This window comes from Heloderma suspectum, chromosome 6 (genome assembly GCF_057233095.1).
Source record: "Heloderma suspectum isolate Gila_16-S chromosome 6, 16-S_ref, whole genome shotgun sequence".
Taxonomy (NCBI): Eukaryota; Metazoa; Chordata; class Lepidosauria; order Squamata; family Helodermatidae; genus Heloderma; species Heloderma suspectum.
The window spans coordinates 129,668,175-129,690,742 of record NC_139463.1 but is presented as its reverse complement, the minus strand read 5'-3'; the positions used below and the strand labels follow the sequence as shown (position 1 = coordinate 129,690,742).

The 22,568-nt window shown below is 49.6% G+C and overlaps 1 protein-coding gene across 1 annotated transcript in view; it reads right to left on the bottom strand.

The window, feature by feature from the left end:
• The window catches only part of LOC146343251 (uncharacterized), a 29,130-nt gene extending 8,687 nt beyond the window's left edge, over positions 1–20,443 (bottom strand). Inside the window, exons 1-3 of the mRNA XM_084808138.1 lie at positions 17,665–20,443; positions 16,764–16,889; positions 658–776 (exon numbers count right to left, since the gene is read on the bottom strand). Of these exons, the coding sequence (XP_084664264.1) occupies positions 658–776; positions 16,764–16,889; positions 17,665–20,443 (3,024 nt within the window). The remainder of the gene's footprint in view (positions 1–657; positions 777–16,763; positions 16,890–17,664) is intronic.
• Positions 20,444–22,568: the final 2,125 nt, after the last annotated feature.

Genomic DNA, 22,568 nt, shown 5'->3' with positions numbered 1-22,568 from the left:
TAGCATAGAGCCATAAGGGCTAGTAGCCATCGATGGCCTTCTCCCCTATGAATCTGTAAGGTATCTCCTGCGATGTAGGTCACAATAAGGTCTGACTGGCCAAAGTTCTTCATAATTTGGCCAGTTGCCTCTAACCCTTAAAAACTGCTCATAGGGGAGATTGCGCCTGAGGTGTTTAGGGTGTGAACTCTCACACCTTGGCAAAGTGTTCCGATCTGTGGCTTTCAGGAATAGTGCAGAACTCATCTGGAGGCCAGGTTTCCTATCCAGGTGGATAGTCCAGGAAGATAATTTATGGTGATCCAACCGAACTTCAAAAAGAAAAATATCATCTCTGATATTAATCCAGCTACAAAACACCTCATCCAATTTATCCTGATTATGATGCCGACTAGGAAGATATTATCCATATATCTCCACCGATATCTGATGAATGAGTAAAAAGAATTAGATGTGTCCTATACATAAAGATCTTCACATTGTGTCACATACAGCTTGGAAATACCTGAGGCGATTGCCACTTATTTTAAACCACAAACTTTAAAATGTAGGAATGGTTGTGTGAATGAGGACATAACTCCTCATGAGCAATCCTAGGTCTGCAGGTGGGCTTTCACCTGAGTGTGTGTCTCCCCGCGGATTGCCAGCCACTCTCACCTGTTGCTCAAAAATGTGCACAAAGCTTTTAAAGGCGCTGGAGCTCGCGTTCGCCATCCCTGGGATGAAGAGCCAGTTCTCCACCTTCACAAAGACGCTGACGGCGGCCACGATGGTCTCTGTGGGCAGAAGGCGGACGAGCCGTTAGTCACGAGGCAGCAACACCCACACAGCTGCACAGCTCCTGGGCCAAGGGGGCACAGAGAGGGCCCTGGGCACCATGCGCCTGGACTAGAGTCAGCCCCCCTCTGGCTCTGGTTGAAGGGGTCATGTTCATCAGGCACGGGGTCACTGGAGGATATTGTCGCATGGAACACTCTCCCACTTGTGGCCTGAGAGGCAGAAACGCCAAACTTCCTATATCCATTGTTACCCCCAACATTACATCTCCCTTCCCTGTAGGATTCAGTTTAAAGCCCTCCTGATGAAGTTCTTCATGCTATGGCCAAACACATTCTTCCCATCCTTTGTGAGGTGCAACCCATCCCTAGCCAACAGCCCATCTTCCAGGAAGCATAGCCCGTGGTCCCAGAATCCAAATCTCTCTCGTCGGCACCACCTTCGTAGCCAGTCATTCACCCGGAGTATTTTTCGTTCCCTTTCCCTCTTCTAACTACTGGAAGGATGGAAGAGAAAACTATCTTGGCCCCAAAGTTGTTGAGTTTCCTTCCCAGAGCTTCAAAGTCTGACGTGATTTCTTCGTAGCTCCGCTTGGCGGTATCATTTGTTCCCACATGGATGAGAAGAAAGGGATACCTGTCAGTGGGCTTTATGAGTGCAGGCAACCTTTCAGTCACGTCTCTAATCCGTTGTCCTGGAGACAACATCCCTGCCGAGTCCACAGGTCTTCGCGACATACTTGGGTCTCTATCCCACGCAGCAAGGAGTCTCCCACTACTACCACCCTTCTCTTCTTCTTCTTGTAGGCCTGGGTTTCATCGCCTCTGTTTGATTGACCTTCAGCCTCTTGCTCACTCTCATGCAGGTTCCCCTGTGATTCTTCCTCTGCAGGCTGTCCAGTCTCATCCGCAAGTACCTGGAATCGGTTCCACAGCTCCACTGCTTCCACTGGTGCAGAGTGGCGTCTAGTTCTTCTTCTCCTAACTGTCACCCTTTTCCACGGAGTATCCCCTACTCCATTTTTCTTCACCTCAGCATTTCCCACTGCCTCATCTTGCTGTTGCTCTTCAAGCTTCTGGTCTGCCCTTTGCTGCTGTAGTTCCCCCATTCTGTCCAAGAACTCTTCTTGTTCTCTTATTCCCCGGAGGGTCGACACTCGCTGCTCCAGTCCACTTACTTTTTCCTCCAGCAGCGTGATCAACTTGCACTTGTTGCAGCTGTACGCCATGTTGTTCTCAGGCAAGAAAACAAACATTGCACACACCTTGCAGGTCACCACCACTGGAGAGTCCTGTCCTTCCATTGCCTCTTTTCCCTTTTTGTGTCTAGCTTTGTGATTGTTCTAGACTAGCCTGTGCCTGCTCCTCTACTCAGTAGAGGTTAAAAGCAGAGTCCCACTGGTGTGGAAGTGTGTGTTACAGGACAAATAAATGAAAAAAAGTTAGTTAAAAAAAAAATTAAAAAAAAGTTAGGGGCCTCCTCCTTGACCTCCCCTGCCGAACTCCCCTGGCCAACACCTGTTTGCTCCCCCTGTCCGCTCGCTCTGGTCACTCGCTCTCTGGGAGCTTGCTTGCTCCTGTAGTCCCTGGACCAGCTGGAGCAGCTTGATCTGCTCTGCTCAGCTGGAAGGCGGGAAACAGACTGAAACAATCTGAAACAAACAGGCAGGAAACAATCTTGGAATTGTTGTTGATCACAAGCTGAATATGAGCCAACCATGTGAGGTGGCTGCAAAAAAGGCCAATGCCATTTTGGGCTGCATTAATAGAAGCATAGCTTCCAAATCCCAGGAAGTACTAGTTCCCCTCTACTCAGTACTGGCTAGGCCTCATCTGGAGTACTGTGTCCAGTTCTGGGCACCACACTTTAAGAAGGATGCAGACAAACTGGAGAGGGTCCAGAGGAGGGCAACAAGATGATCAGAGGACTGGAAACAAAGCCCTATGAAGGGAGACTGAAAGAACTGGGCATGTTTAGCCTTGAGAAGGGAAGGCTGAGGGGAGATATGATAGAGCTCTTCAAGGACTTGAAAGGCTGTCACAGAGACGAAGGCCAGGATCTCTTCTTGATCATCCCAGAGTGCAGGACACGGAATCATGGACTCAAGTGACAGGAAGCCAGATTCCGGCTGAACATCAGGAGAAACTTCCTGACTGTTAGAGCAATACGATGATGGAACCAATTACCTAGAGAGGCGGTGGGCTCTCCCCACTGGAGGCATTCAAGACAAGGCTGGACAGCCATCTGTCAGGGATGCTCTGACTTGGATTCCTGCATTGAGCAGGGGGTTGGACTCGATGGCCTTGTAGGCCCCTTCCAACCCCACTATTCTATGATTCTATGAAAATGTACCCTCTCTGCCACACATGAGACACATCTTCCCTCTCCCCTCAGTTTGGGAGGGAGGAGAGGGTGTCACTGTGATGGGTGTCTCCTTCAAAAGGCTCAAGCAAGATCTAACTGGAGACCACCTCCCCAAACACAGATGGACCATCAAGCGACTCTCGTGGGCTATGGTGCAGCAATCCACCTAGTAAAGGCCTGGGCATGGGACAGAAACGGCCTTGGTCACCTTGGTGGATGATGTGAGGAGGGCTCTGGATAGGGGTGAATGCTCCTTCCTTGTTCTCCTCGACCTCTCAGTGGCTTTTGATACCATTGACCACGGTATCCTCCTGGACCGCCTGGAGGGGTTGGGCATTGGAGACACCGTATTGCGGTGGTTCCGGTCCTTCCTCTCTGGCAGGTACCAGAGGGTAGCACTGGGAGAGGAAGTTTTGGACCCGTGGCCGCTCTCTTGTGGGGTGCCACAGGGTTCCATCTTCTCCCCAATGCTATTTAACATCTATGTAAAGCCGCTGGGGGCCATCATCAGGTGGTTTGGGGTGCGGTGTCATCAATATGTGGATGACACGCAGCTCTACCTCTCGTTCAAATCTTCACCAAGGTTGGCTTTAGAATCCCTGTCCAAATGTCTGGAGACGGTGAGTGGCTGGATGGGGAGGAATAAGCTGAAGCTGAACCCTGACAAGACCGAGGTACTTTTGGTGGGAGACAAGAGGAGTGTGGGGGATGTTGGCCTGGTGTTGAATGGGGTACGGTTACCCTTGAACGACCAGGTCCGCAGCCTGGGGGTCATTTTGGACTCCCAGCTGTCCATGGAGGCTCAGGTGTCAGCTGTGAGCTGGACAGCGCTATATCAACTCCATCTGATATGGCGGCTGCGCCCCTTCCTTCCCGACCATCTGCTCCCATCGGTAGTACATGCCTTGGTCTCCTCTCGTTTAGACTACTGTAATGCGCTCTACATGGGGTCACCCTTGAAGACGATTCGGAAGCTGTAGCTGGTGCAGAACGCGGCGGCTCGCCTGATTAAAGGCAGCCACCGGCATGATCACATCACTCCAGTGCTGAAGGAGTTGCACTGGGTACCAGTTGTTTTCCAGGCCAAATTCAAGGTGTTAGTTTTGACCTTTAAAACCCTATATGGTTCCGGCCCAGCCTATCTTAAGGAGCGCCTCCAGCAACACCAGACAGGCCACTTAACAAGATCAGCCTCGGATGGCCTTCTCTCTGACCCATCAGCCAGGACAGCTAGACTGGTGGGGACGAGGGAGAGGGCCTTTTCTGTGGTGGCCCCCACTCTGTGGAACTCCCTCCCTAGGGAACTCCGCCATGCCCCCTCTTTGAGCATGGCGGAGCGCCATGAGCTTCCGCCGTGCATTAAAAACGTGGTTGTTCAGGCAGGCATTTGGGGTGGGCTGGGGTATTTTAGAAAATGTTTTTATTGTAGAATTTTATTGTTTTAAACTGTTTTATTATATGCTGTACATCGCCCAGAGTGGCTGGGTGACCAGCAAGATGGGCGATTAATAAATTTAATAAAATAAAAAAATAAAAAATAAAAAAATAAAGGACCTTTGGCCAGCAACCCTAACAGTAAAATCTTACAGTGCAATCCTGTACATGTCTACTCTGAGGTAAGCCCCTGCAGCCTCAGCTATCACTTGGGAGCTTCCTTCCCTTTAGGGACGAAAAGGCCCACTCCATTCGTGACACAAAGAACATAGCAGGCCACCTCGCTCTAGGCCCAGCTGCTTTGTCCATCTCCGCCAGCGTTGTGCAGCCTGACCAGCAGCAACAGCTCTGCAGGATCCCCAGCAGAAAAAGGTATTTCCCAAGACCTCTCACTGCATCCTTCCAACTGGAGATGCCCAGGAGCCAGCACCATGTTGGATCAAGCGACTGTCGCAAGGCTCCCCCAACAACAACTCCATTGGGGCAATTCAGGCCTTGCGTGTCCTCCGGCAGAACTGCCCACATGGCTCTTTGCAAGCACCCCTCTGGCCAGCCTGTCCCAATGTCATTCTCCTTCCAGAAGCAGCTCGACAGAGCTTCCATGCTCACAAATTTAGCAGACAAGGAGAGCTAAATCTCTGCATTAATGCCTGTTTTCCTGGTAATTGGTACAGGAGCCAATGTTACGAAGCACCCCCCAATTCTACTGTTTGGAGACAATGGAAGGGGCCTAAGGTTTTTTTGGTCTTGGGGAAGAGTGGAAAAGCAGGTTCCACTAGGATATTGAGGGTTTGCATGTCCCAAGTGAAGCTACAAAGGTCTAGCAAACAACTTTCTGGTCTGCGGTGCTCTGATTGCCTTAATTCCTCCATGTTAACACTTGCAAATGTCAGATCCTGCCTCAGGACAACCACCACAGAAGCCCCCACCATGAAATAGGCTATGCTGATTTCTAGCCTTCTTGTTTAACTCAGATGGAAGGAAAAATACAGAATTCAATGTCTTTTAAAGCTGAGAGACCCCGAAAACCCAATGCTGTGTAAGCAAACATGCCTACGTGGCTCTTATGTCACCTTTCTTTAAGACAATCACCCAAATCCCCCTGGCTGCCTTGCTCACCTGGGCCTGTGATAGCCAGAGATACCTATGCAGAGCAGAAATACTCCCAGCCTTTCTTCCCATCATGAAGGAAAGGGGAGCCCACTGTCTTCTTTCTTCCCTTAATATCTGACACCTAAAAATCCATTTTCCGACATCCCATGAGCAGTGTCAGAGGAGGAACTGGTTTTCTTTTATTTTGATTACTAAATCCTGAGAGGAGGAATGAAAAGGGGAACTCAAATCTGTGGATTTTATGAAGGGGGAAGAGGATTCCTTCCATCCAGGGCGGATGCCTCATTCTTTCTGCTAGGAAGAGCAAGCCCCCCTTTCCTCCTCTCTGTTTCCCCCTTTTTCCAGAGAAGGAGCTCAGCAGAGCTTCCCATCACTTCACAAGTCAGCAGATAAGAAGTAAATCTTTGCATTATCTTCTGTTTACCTTCTAAGTATCTTCTCCATCCTCCAATTATTCTCTTTTCCTCCCTTTTTCCTAATACTCCACCCCATTCCAAGCGCCAAACCTCTTGCTTTGGAGCTCCGTGTTGCTCTTTCACACCTCTCCATCCACTTCCTTCCCAAACCCCTGCATTTGCACTAACTCCCTCCTCCAAACCTCTCTCACAATCCCAACAGTCTTTTTCTCCCCCCTCTTCAAATTATCCCAGGGTCTGTTTATCCCAGGATGAAACATTTTTCTTCCCCCATCTCTTTTCCCTTCTCCGTGATTAGCTGCACACACCCCCTCATGCCTCACTAGGAGTTGAAACTGCTCTTTGAGATGCCCCACTTCTGTCACCTTCTTTTGGAACAGACACGCACACACTTCTTGACAACTGTTCTCTTTTGAACACATACACATGATGACTTTCTATGCATCCCAGTGTACCTAGCTTTACTACACCCTTTAAACGCTTGTTCTTGTATAGGTAGGAGGAAACAACAGGCTACAAGCACAACTGTTCTTTATTCAGGACACACAGAAGTGACCACTTGGCAGAAGCTCCAGCCACTGTTGCTGCTCCCAGAAATACAGGAGCTGCCAAGGTTCGAGACAACAGCTGAGCCACAGTAACACCCCCACCCCCCCACCCTGGATACATAACATGCCTCCCCTTAGCTATCATAAGAACATATGATAAGAGCCCTGCTGGATTTGGAGCTAAATGCCATCACTATGCTGATGACACGCAGCTCTATCTCCCTGTGACATCTGAACCAGGAGAGGTTTTGCAAGTCCTGCATCAGTGCCTAGACTCAGTAATGGGCTGGATGAGGGCCAATAAACTGAAGCTGAATCCTGGCAAGACGGAAGCCCTGTGGGTGAGTGGTTCCCAGGTCCGGGAGATAGGCTCATGGCCTGTTCTGGATGGGGTTGCACTCCTTCTGAAAGATCAGGTCTGTAGTCTGGGGTACTCCGAGATCCATCTTTGTCGCTGGAGGCCCAAGTGGTCACGGCAGCTCAGAGTGCCTTTTACCAGTTTGGCTGGTTCGCCAGCTACGGCCTCTCCTGGACAGGGATAGCTTGACCATGGTGGTACAGGCATTAGTAACCTCAAGACTGGATTACTGCAATGCGCTCTATGTGGGGCTGCCCTTAAGGGGGCTGCCCTTAAGGCTGGTCCGGAAGCTGGAGCTAGTGCAGAATGCAGCAGCTCGGCTGTTGTCGGGAGCTGCCCTTTTCAGCGTGTAACTCCTCTGCTGAGGGAAGTGCACTGGCTGCCTATTCGCTACTGGGCCAGGTTTAAGGTATTAGTACCAGTGTACAAGAACTGGACATGGTACAACCGATTGGTTCAAAGTTGGGAAAGGAGTACGACAAGGCTGCATATTGTCACCCTGCTTATTTAACTTATATGCAGAGTACATCATGAGAAACGCCGGGTTGGATGAATCACAGGTCGGAATTAAGATTGCCGGGAGAATTAACAACCTCAGCTATGCAGACGATACCACCCTAATGGCAGAAAGCGAAGAGGATCTAAAGAGCCTCTTGTTGAGGGTGAAACTGGAGAGTGCAAAAGCTGGTCTGAAACTCAACATTAAAAAAATGAAGATCATGGCATCTGGCCCCATCACTTCCTGGCATATAGAAGGGGAAGAAATGGAAGCAGTGACAGATTTTATTTTCTTGGGCTCCAAGATCACCGCAGACAGTGACTGTAGCCATGAAATTAAAAGACGCTTGCTCCTTGGGAGGAAAGCTATGGCAAACCTAGACAACATAGTAAGAAGCAGAGACATCACCTTGCCGACAAAGGCCCGCATAATCAAAGCTATGTTTTCCCAGTAGCAACGTATGGCTGCGAGAGCTGGACTGTAAGGCAGGCTGAGTGCCGAAGAATTGATGCTTTCTAACTGTGGTGCTGGAGAAGACTCTTACGAGTCCCCTGGACTGCGAGGAGGTCAAATCAGTCCACCCTAAAGGAAATCAACCCTGACTGCTCCTTGGAAGGACAGATACTGAAGCTGAAGCTCAAATATTTTGGCCACCTAATGCGAAGAGAAAAGTCACTGGAAAAGACCCTGATGCTGGGAAAGATTGAGGGCAAAAGGAGAAGGGGACGGCAGAGGATGAGATGGCTAGATAGCATCACCAATGCAATGAATATGGACTTGAGCACACTCCGGGAGAGAGCGCAAGACAGGAAGGCCTGGCGTGCTATGGTCCATGGGGTCACGAAGAGTCGGACACGACTTAACGACTGAACAACAACAACCAGTGTACAAAGCCCTAAACAACTTGGGACCAGGATACCTGAGAGTGCCTGCTTCCTTACCAACCTGCCCGGTCACTGAGGTCAACAGAGGGCATGTTCTTGGTGGTTCCACGTGGACCCATGGCCTGGCTGGAGTCCACCAGGAAAAGGGCCTTCAGTCTGGTGGCCCCCTTCCTGTGGAATTCCCTGCCTTTAGAGATCAGGCAGGTGCCAACATTGTGTTCCTTCCAGCGCCTCCTGAAGACGTTATTTCAAGAGGCCTTCCTTGCATGATCAGCCACGGTTTGTTAAATTCCACTTTGTTGGGGTTTGTCTTTTTTAAAAAAATGTTTTAAGTCTTTTAACCTATTGTTTTATTCTTTTACCATGTTGTTCACTGCTTACTTATTGTTCTGAGTTTATTAAGATTGGCTTTCCTAAAATCTTTCGTGTCGGCACCACCTTCGTAGCCAGTCATTGACCCAGAGTATTTTTCTTTCCCTTTCTATCCCTCTTCTGGCTACTGGAAGGATGGATGAGAAAGCTATTTGGGCCCCAAAGTTCTTGAGTTTCCTTCCCAAAGCTTCAAAGTCTGACGTGATCTCTTCGTAGCTCCGCTTGGCGGTATCATTTGTTCCCACATGGATGAGAAGGAAGGGACACTTGTCAGTGGGCTTTATGAGTGCAGGCAACCTTTGAGTCACATCTCTAATCCGTCCTCCCTGGAGACAGCATACCTGGCGAGTCCACGGGTCTTCGCGACGTACTTGGGTTTCGATCCCACGCAGCAAAGAGTCTCCCACTACTACTCTACCCTTCTTGCTGTTGTAGGCCTTGGTTTCATAGAATCATAGAATAGTAGGGTTGGAAGGGGCCTACAAGGCCATCGAGTCCAACCCCCTGCTCAATGCAGGAATCCAAGTCAGAGCATCCCTGACAGATGGCTGTCCAGCCTCGTCTTGAAGGCCTCCAGTGTGGGAGAGCCCGCCACCTCCCCAGGTAATTGGTTCCATTGTCATATTGCTCTAACAGTCAGGAAGTTTTTCCTGATGTTCAGCCGGAATCTGGCTTCCTGTCACTTGAGCCCATGATTCCGTGTCCTGCACTCTGGGATGATCAAGAAGAGATCCTGGCCTTCTTCTCTGTGACAACCTTTCAAGTACTTGAAGAGCGCTATCCTATCTCCCCTCAGTCTTCTCTCCTCAAGGCTAAACATGCCCAGTTCTTTCAGTCTCTTTTCATAGGGCTTTGTTTCCAGTCCCCTGATCATCTTTCTTGCCCTCCTCTGAACCCTCTCCATCGCCTCTGCTTGACTGACCTTCATCCTCTTGCTTTCTCTCCTGCAGGGTCCCCTGTAATTCTTCCTCTGCAGGCTGTCCTCCAGGGTCATCCTCAAGAACCTGGAAATGGTTCCATAGTTCCAATGCTTCCAGTGGTGTAGAAAGCTTAGCAAAGGACCAACCCCCTAAGAAGAAGCATCAGTAGTAAGGGTTAGTGGGGGGAGGGGTGTCATCATAATGTACCAGGACAGAATTTGAACTCAACAAGTGTTTGACATTCTGGAAAGCATTCCCATGCTGGCTGGTCCATTTCCATGGAACTCCTTTTCCCAGCAAGCGATGCAGTGGCTCAAAAATGGTAGCCTTTTGTGAAAGGAACACTTTGTAGAAATTGGAAGTCCCAAGAAGGCTAGAAGTTCCTGCTTTGTTCTTGGAGCAGGTGCATCGTGAATGGCACGTATTTTTCTTCAGTGGGCTGAATGCCGGAAGCATCAGTACGACAGCCCAAAAATGTTATGCTGGAGGTTCCAATTTCACATTTCTCCTTTTTTAGACAAATGCTGGATGTGTCAAAATGATGTAGGGCTTCTTGAAGTCATTCAGCAATCTCTTCCTCTGTTGATCTCATGAGCGGGACATCATCAAAATATGGTACAATGCCTGGAATTCCAGATAGTAGGGATTCCATGAATCGTTGGAACAGTGCAGAGGCCACAGAAATTCTGAACTGCAGATGCTTTGCTTGGAATGCCCCTTCATGAGTGATGATTGTTTGGGCATCTGCTGTAGAATCATCAACAACCAACTGTTGATATGCTTGGGCCAGGTCAAGTTTTGCAAAGACCCTCTCTGCTAAGAACAGCGTGGAGTTGACTGACAGCAGGCACTGTGTGTGGATGCTGCTTAAGTGCCTCATTCACAGTGCGCTTGTAACCCCCACAGAGTCTCACCTTCCCATTAGGCTTTAATGCCATCACAGTGCCCACTGGATCTGCATAACTGGTTCTTGCTTGATGAGGTGCTCAAGCTCTTCTTTCATTTTTTCACACAATGCAAAAGGCACATTCCTGGCTTTCATGCAAATTGGTGCAATAGATGGATCCAGATGGAGTGACACTGGCTTCTCTTTGTATTCTCCCAATACTGCAGAAAATACCCTTGGGAATTTATTAACAATTGCTGCAAGCTAACCTGTAGTAGGGGCCGCGGTGGCTTAGTGGTTAAGACGCTGAACTGCAGACCGGAAGGTTGGCAGGACAGCAGTTCGAGACCCGAGTGCTGCGTGACGGAGTGAGCTCCTGTCTTCAGTCCCAGCTCCTGCCAACCTAGCAGTTCAAAAGCAAGAAATCGCAAGTAGATAAATAGGTACTGCCTCGGTGGGAAAGATAACAGTTTTCCATGCACCTCGGTGTTCAGTCATGCCGGCCACATGACCATGGAAGCGTCTTCGGACAGCGCTGGCTCTTCGGCTTAGAAACGGGGATGAGCACCACACCCTAGAGTTGGACACGACTGGTTGGGGACACCTTTACCTTTTTTTTTTAACCTGTAGTAAGGGTGTGAATTCCTCGAACACTAATCCCTATTGATGAGAACCAGTTTCTCCCCAAGGTTTTTCCTCTGCCCCTCCACAATTATAAGTGGAAGCTTCCCTTGGAAGGAGCCATACTGTACATCTGCAGTGCAGCATCCAACGACATCGGCCTTGTTTGCATTGTAATCACTCAGAATGCATGACGGACTTGACAACTTTAGAGCAAGGGTCCCAGAAAATATGTGCTTAAACGTGTCTCTGTTAATTATGGATACCCCAGACCCCGAATCCACTTCCATTTTGCACTTCCAGCCATTGATTAATACTGTTGCATACAGCACAGAATCATGAGGTGTCTTGCTGTAGACCTTCTGAATGTGATATAGCTGTTGAATTTCATCACGCTGTGGATAATCAACCCCATGAGATGCTAGTTCCTTGGCCTTGTGCTGACAGAGTTTGAACGGCAGACTCACTCAAGGTGGCCCTTCTTAGAACCATGGAACAGTAGGGCTGGAAGGGGCCTACAAGGCCATCAAGTCCAGCCCCCTGCTCAATGCAGGAATCCAAGTCAGAGCATCCCTGACAGATGCCTGTCCAGCCTCATCTTGAACGCCTCCAGTGTGGGAGAGCCCACCACCTCCCCAGGTAATTGGTTCCATTGTCGTATTGCTCTAACAGTCCGGAAGTTTCTCCTGATGTTCAGCCAGAATCTGGCTTCCTGTCACTTGAGCTCATTATTCCATGTCCTGCACTCTGGGATGATTGAGAAGAGATCCTGGCCTTCCTCTCTGGGACAGCTTTTCAAGTACTTGAAGAGCGCTGTCCTATCCCCCCTCAGTCTTCTCTTCTCAAGGCTAAACATGCCCAGTTCTTTCAGTCTCCCTTCATAGGGTTTTGTTTCCAGTCCCCTGATCATCTTTGTTGCCCTCCTCTGAACCCTCTCCAGTTTGTCTGCATCCTTCTTCAAGTGTGGTGCCCAGAACTGGACACAGTACTCCAGTTTGTAATTGTGCCTTGAGAATTTCCTTTTTTAAAAGCTCCCACCCATCTTGGACTCCTTTTCTCGTTAGAGTCGCTTGCCATGGGACCTCACTGATCATTGTTCTGAGTTTATGAAAATCAGCTTTCCTAAAATCCAGGGTACACGTTTGACTACACTCGGCTTTTGCTTCCCTTAGAACCAAGAACTCAAGTACAACATGGTGGCTTTCCCCCAGAGTTCCTGTAACTGCTACTTGATCCACTAAGCCATCTCTGTTGCTTAGGATGAAGTCAAGGATAGCTGATCCTCTAGTTCCTTCCTCTACTTTCTGTAGGAGGAAGTTATCCGCCACACAAGTCAGGAATTTCCTAGAGGGGCCATGTTTTGCAGAATTTGTCTCCCAACAAATATCGGGGAAATTGAAGTCCCCCATGACTACTACATCATGCTTCCTTAAAACACTGGCTATTTGCTTTTCAAAAGTTTCATCCTCGTCTTCTCCTTGATTGGGTGGCCAGTAGTAGACTCCGACCATCAGGGTTTTTTTAATTCTTTGCTCCATTTATTTCAACCCAGATGCTCTCGATGGGGTTACCAAGCTCCTCCTCCTGTATTTCTGTGCAGAGATATGTATTTTTCACATACAGTGCAACCCCACCTCCCTTTCTGTTCCTCCTGTTCTTTTTGAACAAGTTATTTTCTTCAAGTGCTGTATTCCAGTCATGAGAGTCATCCCACCAAGTCTCAGTTATACCTATCAAGTCATAATTTCCCTCTTGTATTAAGAGTTGAAGTTCATTCGGTTTGTTTACCATACTCTGGGCATTAGTATATAGACATTGAAGACCATGTGCTTCATAGTCTGGCTTTCTTCCTACATGTGTCTGAAGGCTATTATTGGGCGCTATCAGAGCTGTTCTCTCCGTTGCAGTGCATGCGCCTACGTCCATTGTTACCCCCAACTTTACATCTCCCTTCCCCGTAGGATTTAGTTTAAAGCCCTCCTGATGAAGTTCTTCATGCTGTGGCCAAACACATTCTTCCCAGCCTTTGTGAGGTGCAACCTGTCCCTTGCCAACTGCCCATCTTCCAGGAAGTATAACCTGTGGTCCCAGAATCCAAATCTCTCTCGTCGGCTCCACCTTCGTAGCCAGTCATTCACCCGGAGTATTTTTCGTTCCCTTTCTATCCCTCTTCTAACTACTGGAAGGATGGATGAGAAAACTGTCTGGGCCCCAAAGTTCTTGAGTTTCCTTCCCAAAGCTTCAAAGTCTGACGTGATCTCTTCGTAGCTCCGCTTGGCGGTATCATTTGTTCCCACATGGATGAGAAGAAAGGGATACCTGTCAGTGGGCTTTATGAGTGCAGGCAACCTTTCAGTCACGTCTCTAATCAGTCCTCCCGGGAGACAACATACCTGGTGAGTCCACGGGTCTTCGCGACATACTTGGGTCTCGGTCCCATGCAGCAAGGAGTCTCCCACTACTACCACTCTTCTCTTCTTCTTCTTGTATTTACTTCAAGATAGACTGAAAGCCATTCTGCATAAGAATCCCAGGAAGCAGGTTGACTCACATGAAACTCTTCGCTATGTCCAAGAGCAGCCATTTTGATTTTAATTCTCTTTTAAAAAATCCACAGGAGTTGCTCAAGTTCTTAAGTGGGTCTAGCTGACTGCTTACCAGTTAGCTGTGTAAACGGATCCACAGTCCTTGCTGCCTGTCTAGCTCTCAGGAACTCACCTTCATCGCCACAAAATGTTGTGTGGGTAGAGGGAATGACTCCAGAACCAGCAGGCCTCAAACACAACTGTTCTTTATTCAGCACACACCGAAGCCACCACTTGGCAGAAGCTCCACCCATTGTTGGTGGAACCCCATCACCAACTCCAAAAACCCTTGGCCTTGGAGCACCCTGTTTTTCTTTTAAGACTCTCCATCTACTTACTTCCTAAAGTTCTGCATTTGCTCTATTTCCTCCCATGCACCCCAAAATCCACTCACAACTAAAAAAAGAAAAGGGCTATCACCCCAGGCTGAAATGTCTCCCCACACCCCCATGCTGCCCTTTCTTTCCCTTCTCCATCATTAGCCACACACACACACACATTTTCCCAGAAAGGCTTTCATGATCAAAGGCTTTGGGCTGGCATTTGCCTTCTTCCTTCAAAGGGCAGTCTCGTACTTTTGCTCAGTGCTTGAATTAAAACTTCTTTTTAAAGTGCCACACTTCCATCACCCCTTGTTGAACACACACACACAGTTTTCTGTGTATCCCATTGTACCTAACTTTACAACTGCTTTTTAAATGCTTATAATATTATCTTTTAACCTTTTTGGTGTTGATGTCTTTTGAATGTATTATTCTAATTCCTCTAATGTGTCAATTTAATTCATTTTAATTTTTCTTTAACAAAACAAATAATTGCTTTCAAGGACATTGTCTGTGGTCGATGACTCCCTCAGCTTTTGAGGTATCAGATTTTCCTATGTGCCCAGAGTTCAACACCAAAAGATCAGATGTGTTTAGTTTGCATGTACGTAAGGTGCCCAGATCCATGTAAATTAGAGTATACATCATAACACTAGCCTCTTAGGGATTATGAGAATTTCATTTGTGGTCACAAAACATGAGCTGGTGTGGTTAGGGGATAGAGTGTTGGACTGGGAGCTGGGAGACCAGGCTTCTAGTCCCCACTCAGCCATGAAGCTCATGGATGACTTTGGGCCAGTCACAGACTCTCAGCCCAAACTACCTCACAGGGTTGTTGTTATGAGGACAAAATGGAGAGGAGGAGGATTATGTACGTCGCCTTGGGTTCCTTAAGAAGGAAAAAAGGCAGGATATAAATGTAATAGATAAATAAATAAATAAATATAAGCATGCGAGCATGCCCTGTTTGAAGCCCCCAATGTGATTGCGAGCATGTGTCTGCTGAAAATATTTGTAAAATGTGAAACGTGCTTGTATTCGATGTGCATAATTTCCCAGTTTGGTTTGAGCAAACTTCCTGTGTAGAAGGAATCAACCCCACCTTAATCTGTGGAGGAAACTTGGGAAAATAAGGACATTTATGCAAATTTGGGGAAATATGCCCAAATTTCACATTCAATCACTGCTCTGTTTACACAATTTTCCCATTCACACGAAGCAATCGCAATCACAAATGTGCATCAGGCCCAAGGCAAGCTGTGAGACAATGTTTGGAGACTCCTGGCCATCTCAAACTTCACTCATTCACCCCTCCCTACTTCGCCTTTCCTTGCACCCATGACTGAGTCAACGGTACCTGTTTCCTAATTATCCAGTAACGCTGTACACTACTGATACAGAAGTGCCACAAAACAATATTTGGAAAATGTACTATTCTATGTGTTCCTTCCACATCCATGGACTGTATGATTTATTTCTAGTTTCTCCATTTTCAAAATTTAAGCTCCACCTAGTGTAGACTTTCTGTCACACTAGGGTTACAATACAGCTAATGGCACAAATCTATACACGTTTACTCAGAAGTAAGTCAAAGAGTTCAGTGGGGATTACTCCCAGGAAAGTGAGTAGAGGATTGCAGCCAAACAGCACACACATATACATGTCTACTCAGAAGGCTATTCCATTGAGTTCAATGAGGCTTACTCCCAGGAAACCTAGTACAGGACTGCGGGCTAAGAGGAGCAAAGAGCATCGTAGAGCAGCATCCAGGGCAGCACCAAGACGAGAGCCACCCGCCGCCCATGCAGAATGCAAAGCCAAAGCACCGACAACCGTGAATGTAGCCAAGCACAGATCATAGAATCATAGTATTTATTTATTTATTTATTGCATTTATACCCCGCCTTTCTCCCTCTCGCAAGGAACTCAAGGCGGCTTACATTCTCCTCCTCCTCACCGTTGTATCCTCACAACAACAACCCTGTGAGGTAGGGTTGGAAGGGGCCTACAAGGCCATCGAGTCCAACCCCCTGCTCAATGCAGGAATCCAAGTCAGAGCATCCCTGACAGATGGCTGTCCAGCCTCGTCTTGAAGGCCTCCAGTGTGGGAGAGCCCACCGCCTCCCCAGGTCATTGGTTCCATTGTCGTATTGCTCTGACAGTCAGGAAGTTTTTCCTGATGTTCAGCCGGAATCTGGCTTCCTGTCACTTGAGCCCATTATTCCGTGTCCTGCACTCTGGGATGATCAAGAAGAGATCCTGGCCTTCTTCTCTGTGACAACCTTTCAAGTACTTGAAGAGTGCTATCCTATCTCCCCTCATCTTCTCAAGGATAAACATGCCCAGTTCCTTCAGTCTCTCCTCATAGGGCTTTGTTTCCAGTCCCCTGATCATCTTTGTTGCCCTCCTCTGAACCCTCTCCAGGTTGTCTGCATCCTGTTTAAAATGTGGTGCCCAGAACTGGACACAGAACTCCAGATGAGGCCTAACCAGTGCTGAGTAGAGGGGAACTAGTACTTCCCGGGATTTGGAAGCGATGCTTCTATGAATGCAGCCCAAATCCAGCAATACAAAACTGATTCACATCCCCAGAAGCTCCTGGCCTGTCATCCTCACTGGAGGAACGAGAGGTGAGAAAGGCATGTAAATATGAACAGACTTACCCACTTGGACTTCGTTCTTGGCCTCCTCACAAAACTGCCCAGTGTAGGGGTCCTTACACTCACAGTACTCACCCATGGGGATACCCCCGTTCTGGCAGTCTAAGGAAGCAACTGCAGTGGAAGAAGCTGTACAAGAGGGAGGAGACAGAAAGTTGACAACATTTAGAGGCAAGCAGATGAAAAGGCCCTCACATGCTACTATGCGAAATGGCATTTCATAAAAAGCAAAGCTTTTTATTGCTCCCTAAGGGGAAAAAATCCAAAATCCAGTATAGGGTAACACATTTATTACACCGGAATCTGCATCTTGAGCTGTGATCTTCACTCTTGTCCAAGCAGAAGCCACTTTAGCTCCAGGCACTGCCACTGAGGCCCCTTGAGACCCTTTCCCGAGGCACAAAGGAGGCCTCTGCCGCCCCCCCTCAAGTGGGAATGCTGCTCCTGGACGCAGCTGCAGGACTCTGGGGTCGCGCCTCCCCACCCCTCCATCTCACCCAAGCAAGGCCTGATCCCTCAGTACCCAGGCAGGCAAATTCTGATGGGCCCGTGTGGCCCTTCAACTGGGATGGGTCTTTTTCTCATGGAGGGATAGCTGAGCCAGACTCGGAGTGGCGGAATCTCCCAGCAAAGGCCTGCCTTACACTGTCTCTCCTGCACAGACCACTTCCCCCTGACCCCCAACTCCACTCCGCTGCAATTCACCACTGCAGCTAGCCAGTCACATTGCGAATGAGCACACCCTTGGAGACATTTGGGTTAGTCCTGACTGCTACCTGTCCAAAGCACAGGTATGGATTATTTTCAGCTTACTGTACATACAAATCTAACAGCACACATGCAAGCTCAGGAATAATTCATGTCAGTATTGCCGTACGAAGATGATTGTGTAGCAAACACACACCTGAACTAGAAATTTCAGTTGAGATAGAAGAAGAAACAGTTGAAGTCTCCAGAGACTGTCTGGAGGACATTTCTGTCGAACTGGGCCTGGACTGAGACATCTGGGCGTACGTGCTTGATTGGGAGACACCTGACCCTGAAGGGATGGAGATCGAGGTGATCTCCGTGGTGACTGCAGGAGAAAACATTCCCTCAGAGGCTCTGTGAGTCACAGTATGGGCCTTAGTGGCCGTCTGCAGGGGCTGACTGGAGGATACTTCTGTTGTGATGGGTGTGGACACAAAGGTTGGGGCGTTTGTGCTAGATTGTAAGGCATGTGACACCGAAGGGGTGGTCCTCGAGGTAATCTCTGTGACGACTGCAGAAAAAGGTGTTGTCTCAGAGGTTCTGTGTGTCACAGTGCTGGATGTAGTGGCTGTCTCCAGTGGCTGACTGGAGGACACTTCGACTGTGCTGGGCCTGGACTCAGCAGTAGGGGCGTTTGTAAGAGATTGCGAGACACTTGAAACCAACGTTGTGGAGCTTGAGGTTGTCTCCGTGGTGATTGCACGAGAAGGTGTTGCCTCAGATGTGCTGTTTGTCACAGTGGTGGATGTAGGTGCCCTCTCCGGTGCCTCACTGGAGGCCACTTGTGTCGTCCTGGACCACAGAGAAGAGGTCAGCGCATTGGTACTAGATTGTGTGACACTGGAAACCAAAGGAGTGGAGCTCGAGGTAAACTTGGTGATGGATACTGAAGAAGCTGTTGACTCTGAGGATCTCTGTGTCACAATGGTGGTCCTGGTGGCGTCCTCTGGCGGCTGACTGGAGGAGACTTCTCCCGTACTGGGCCTAGACTCAGAGGTCGGGGCGTTTGTGCTAGATTGCGAGACACTTGACACCAAAGCGGTGGAGCTCGAGGTTGTCTCTGTGGGGGCGGCAGAAGAAGGTGTTGTCTCAGTGGTTCTGTGTGTCACAGTGGTGGCTGTAGTGGCTGTCTCCGGTGCCTCACTGGAGGATACTTCGGTGGCACTGAGCCTCGATGCAGAGGTCAGAGTGTTGGTGCTTGATTGAGAGACTCTTGACACCAAAGGGGTGGAGCTCGAGGTAAACCCTGTGATGAATGCCGAAGAAGCTGTTGACTCAGAGACTCTCTGTGTCACAGTGGTGGTCCGGGTGGCATTCTCTGGTGGCTGACTGGAGGAGACTTCTGTCGTAGTGGGCCCGGATTCAGAGGTCAAGGCATTTGTGCTCGATTGCGAGACACTGGAAACCAAAGGGGTGGAGCTTGAGGTCAATTCTGTGATGAATGCTGAAGAAGGTGCTGTCTCAGAGGTTCTGTGTGTCACAGTGGTAGATGTAGTGGCTGTCTCCGGTGGCTGACTGGAAGATACTGCTGTGGTAACTGCAGGAGAAGATGTTCCCTCCGATGTGCTGTTTGTCACAGTGGTGGCTGCAGTGGGTGTCTCCAGTGGCTGACTAGAGGACACTTCTCTCATACTGGGACTGGACTCAGAATTCGGGGCGTTTGTGCTAGTTTGCGAGACCCTTGACACCAAAGGGGTGGTCCTCGAGGTAAACCCTGTGATGAATGCTGAAGAAACTGTAGACTCAGAGAATCTCTGTGTCACAGTGGTGGCCCTGGTGGCATTCTCTGGTGGCTGACTGGAGGACACTTCTGTCATGCTGGGCATGAACTCAACAGTACGGGCGTTTGTACTAGATTGCGAGACACTTGAAACCAACGTTGTGGAGCTTGAGGTTGTCTCCATGGTGATTGCACGGGAAGGTGTTGCCTCAGATGTGCTGTTTGTCACAGTGGTGGATGGAGTGGCTGTCTCCGGTGCCTCCCTGGAGGCCACTTGTGTCGTGCTGCGCCTCAAAGAAGCAGTCAGGGCATTGGTACTAGATTGCGTGACATTGGAAACCAAAGGGGTGGAGTTCGAGGTAAACTCTGTGATGAATGCTGAAGAAGCTGTTGACTCTGAGAATCTCTGTGTCACAGTGGTGGTCCTGGTGGCATTCTCTGGTGGCTGACTAGAGGGGACTTCTGTCGTAGTGGGCCTGGATTCAGAGGTCGAGCCATTTGTACTATATTGCGACTCACTGGAAACCAAAGGGGTGGAGCTTGAGGTTGTCTCCGTGGTAATTGCACGAGAAGGTGTTGCCTCAGATGTCCTGTTTGTCACAGTGGTGGATGTAGTGGCTGTCCCCGGGAGCTCACCTGAGGCCACTTCTGTTGTACTGGGCCTCAACGCAGAGCTCGGGGCATTGGAACTAGATTGTGTGAGACTGGAAACCAAAGGGGTGGAGCTTGAGCTCAATTCTGTGATGAATGCTGAATAAGCTGTTGACTCTGAGAATCTCTGTGTCACAGCGGTGGTCCGGGTGGCATTCTCTGGTGGCTGACTGGAGGACACTTCTGTCGTAGTGGGCCTGGATTCAGAGATCGAGGCATTTGTGCGAGATGGCGAGACACTTGAAACCAACGTTGTGGAGCTTGAGGTTGTCTCCATGGTGATTGCACGAGAAGGTGTTGCCTGAGGTGTTCTGTGTGTCACAGTGTTGGCTGTGGTGGCTGTCTCCGGTGGCTCAGTGGAGGATACTTCTGTTGAGCTGGGCCTCGATGCAGAGGTCAGGGCGTTGGTGCTAGATTGCGAGACACTTGAACCTGAAGGGGTGGTCCTCAAGGTAATCTCTGTGATAACTGCAGAGGAAGCTGTTGTCTCAGAGGTTCTGTGCCTCACAGTGGTAGATGTAGTGGCTGTTTCCAGGGGCTGACTGGACGATACTTCTGTCATGCTGGGCCTAGAATCAGTGGCTAGGGTGTATGTGCTGGATTGTGAGACACTCGACTCTGAAGGGGTGGAGCCCGAGGTGATGTCTGTGGTAACTGCAGGAGAAGGTGCTGCCTCAGATGTCCTGTTCGTCACAGTGGTGGCTGCAGTGGCTGACTCCGGCGGCTGACTAGAGGATGCTTCTCTCGTACTGAGCCTGGACTCAGAGGTCGGGGCGTTTGTGCTAGTTTGCGAGACTCTTGACACCAAAGAGGAGGAGCTCGAGGTTGTCTCTGTAGTGACTGCAGAAAAAGGTGTTGTCTCAGTGGTTCTGTGTGTCACAGTGGTGGCTGTAGTGGCTGTCTCCGGTGCCTCACTGGAGGATACTTCGGTGGTACTGGACCTCGATGCAGAGGTCGGGGTGTTGGTGCTAGATGGAGAGACTCTTGACACCAAAGGGGTGGAGCTCAAGGTTGCCTCTGTGGGGACTGCAGAGGAAGGTGTTGTCGCAGTGGTTCTGTGTGTCACAGGGCTGGATGTAGTGGGTGTCTCCAGTGGCTGACTAGAGGATGCTTCTCTCGTTCTGGGCCTGGACTCCGAGGTAGGGGCATTTGTGCTAGATTGCAAGACTTTTGACACCAAAGGGGTGGAGCTCGAGGTTGTCTCTATAGCGACTACAGAAAAAGGTGTTGTCTCAGTGGTTCTGTGTGTCACAGTGGTAGCTGTAGTGGCTGTCTCTGGTGCTTCACTGGAGGATACTTCGGTGGTACTGAGCCTCGATGCAGAGGTCGGGGTGTTGGTGCTAGATTGAGAGACTCTTGTCACCAAAGGGGCGGGGCTCGAGGTTGTCTCTGTGATGACTGAGGAAGAAACTGTTGACTCAGAGAATCTCTGTGTCACAGTGGTGGTCCTGGTGGCGTTCTCTGGCGGCTGACTGGAGGAGACTTCTCCCGTACTGGGCCTGGACTCAGAGGTAGGGGCATTTGTGCGAGATTGCGAGACACTGGAAACCAAAGGGGTGGAGCTCGAGGTTGTCTCTGTGGGAACTGCAGAGGAAGGTGTTGTCCCAGTGGTTCTGTGTGTTACAGGGCTGGATGTCGTGGGTGTCTCCAGTGGCTGACTAGAGGATGCTTCTCTCGTTCTGGGCCTGGACTCAGAGTTCGGGGCGTTTGTGCTAGTTTGTGAGACCCTTGACACCAAAGGGGTGGTCCTCGAGGTAAACCCTGTGATGAATCCTGAAGAAACTGTAGACTCAGAGAATCTCTGTCTCACAGTGGTGGCCCTGGTGGCATTCTCTGGTGGCTGACTGGAGGATGCTTCTGTCATGCTGGGCATGAACTCAGCAGTAGGGGCGTTTGTACTAGATGGCGAGACACTTGAAACCAACGTTGTGGAGCTTGAGGTTGTCTCCGTGGTGATTGCACGAGAAGGTGTTGCCTGAGGTGTCCTGTGTGTCACAGTGTTGGCTGTGGTGGCTGTCTCCGGTGGCTCAGTGGAGGATACTTCTGTTGAGCTGGGCCTCGATGCAGAGGTCAGGGCGTTGGTGCTAGATTGCGAGACACTTGAACCTGAAGGGGTGGTCTTCAAGGTAATCTCTGTGATAACTGCAGAGGAAGCTGTTGTCTCAGAGGTTCTGTGCCTCACAGTGGTGGATGTAGTGGCTGTTTCCAGTGGCTGACTGGACAATACTTCTGTCATGCTGGGCCTAGACTCAGTGGCTAGGGTGTATGTGCTGGATTGTGAGACACTCGACTCTGAAGGGGTGGAGCCCGAGGTGATGTCTGTGATAACTGCAGGAGAAGGTGTTGCCTCAGATGTGCTGCTCGTCACAGTGGTGGCTGCAGTGGTTGACTCCGGCGGCTGACTAGAGGATGCTTCTCTCGTATTCGGCCTGGACTCAGAGGTCGGGGCGTTTGTGCTAGATTGCGAGACACTGGAAACGAAAGGGGTGGAGCTCGAGGTTGTCTCTGTGGGGACTGCAGAGGAAGGTGTTGTCCCAGTGGTTCTGTGTGTCACAGGGCTGGATGTCGTGGGTGTCTCCAGAGGCTGACTAGAGGATGCTTCTCTCGTTCTGGGCCTGGACTCCGAGGTTGGGGAATTTGTGCTAGATTGCGAGACTCGTGACACCAAAGGGGTGGTCCTCAAGGTA